This window comes from Cynara cardunculus, assembly GCF_001531365.2.
Source record: "Cynara cardunculus var. scolymus isolate 2C chromosome LG 13, CcrdV1, whole genome shotgun sequence".
NCBI lineage: Eukaryota > Viridiplantae > Streptophyta > Magnoliopsida > Asterales > Asteraceae > Cynara > Cynara cardunculus.
The window spans coordinates 12,551,014-12,551,893 of NC_037540.1; the positions used below are offsets into that span (position 1 = coordinate 12,551,014).

Consider the following 880-nt stretch of genomic DNA (forward strand, 5'->3'; position numbering starts at 1 on the left):
GGAAGAATGATGAAAAGTTTGTTGCAGGAACTTGAGGTGGAGAAGTTCATAACACATGAAGTGCCATTTTCTGAGATCAACAAGGCCTTCGATTTGATGCATAAAGGTGAAGGTCTTCGTTGCATCATTCGCATGGATGCATAGATACCTTTTCAAAGTGTTGTAATTCTTGAAATCTACTTTCCCTTTCTTGATGTTTCCATTGAAATGATTTTGATGTTGAAATGTTTCTGTAATGAAATCTCTTCTGGACCTGCTGCAATGTGGTTATATGGTATCAATTTGAAGGAATTTGTAAAATCCTTTTAATAAAATAATTTGTTAAAATTAATAAAAATTGATAAAATTATGTAGTTATACAATACAAAAAGCTACCTGCCATATAACTATTGTAATGAAAGATATATCCTTACATGAATATATAGATACCGACTCTATTAGATGGTTAAATTTGGAAGAAAAGTTTAAAAAACTCAATGGAATTTAGTGTTTGGAATGATCAAGTTTTTGGACAATTTTTTTGGAACAAATAAGTCTTTGCATATTTCAAAACATGTTAAATAACTTCTTGGACTTTCTAAAACCTGTTAGATACATCCTTATGACCTATACAACTGGTTAATGTGGTAAAATAATGAAAAAAGTCCAAAAAAACCCCAATGAACATTCGTATTTTGAACGATTAAGTCCCTAAACATTTTTTGAACGAAAAAGTATTTAGATCTATAAAATTAAAATTAAGAAGAAAAAAAAAGTACTTACATTTACAAAAAAATAATTATATTTAAAAAAGATTTTTGATAAAATTTATTTTAATTAAAATATATTCTGTCAGTGATTTTTCAAACTAAAAAAATAAAAAGAATTACTAATTAAATTT

The 880-nt window shown here is 26.6% G+C and overlaps 1 protein-coding gene across 1 annotated transcript in view; it reads left to right on the plus strand.

The window, feature by feature from the left end:
* LOC112524779 (alcohol dehydrogenase class-P-like) overlaps positions 1–144 on the plus strand; it is a 1,888-nt gene extending 1,744 nt beyond the window's left edge. Inside the window, exon 5 of the mRNA XM_025134732.1 lies at positions 6–144. Coding sequence (XP_024990500.1) covers positions 6–144 — 139 coding nt within the window. The remainder of the gene's footprint in view (positions 1–5) is intronic.
* The last annotated feature ends 736 nt before the right edge of the window (positions 145–880 follow it).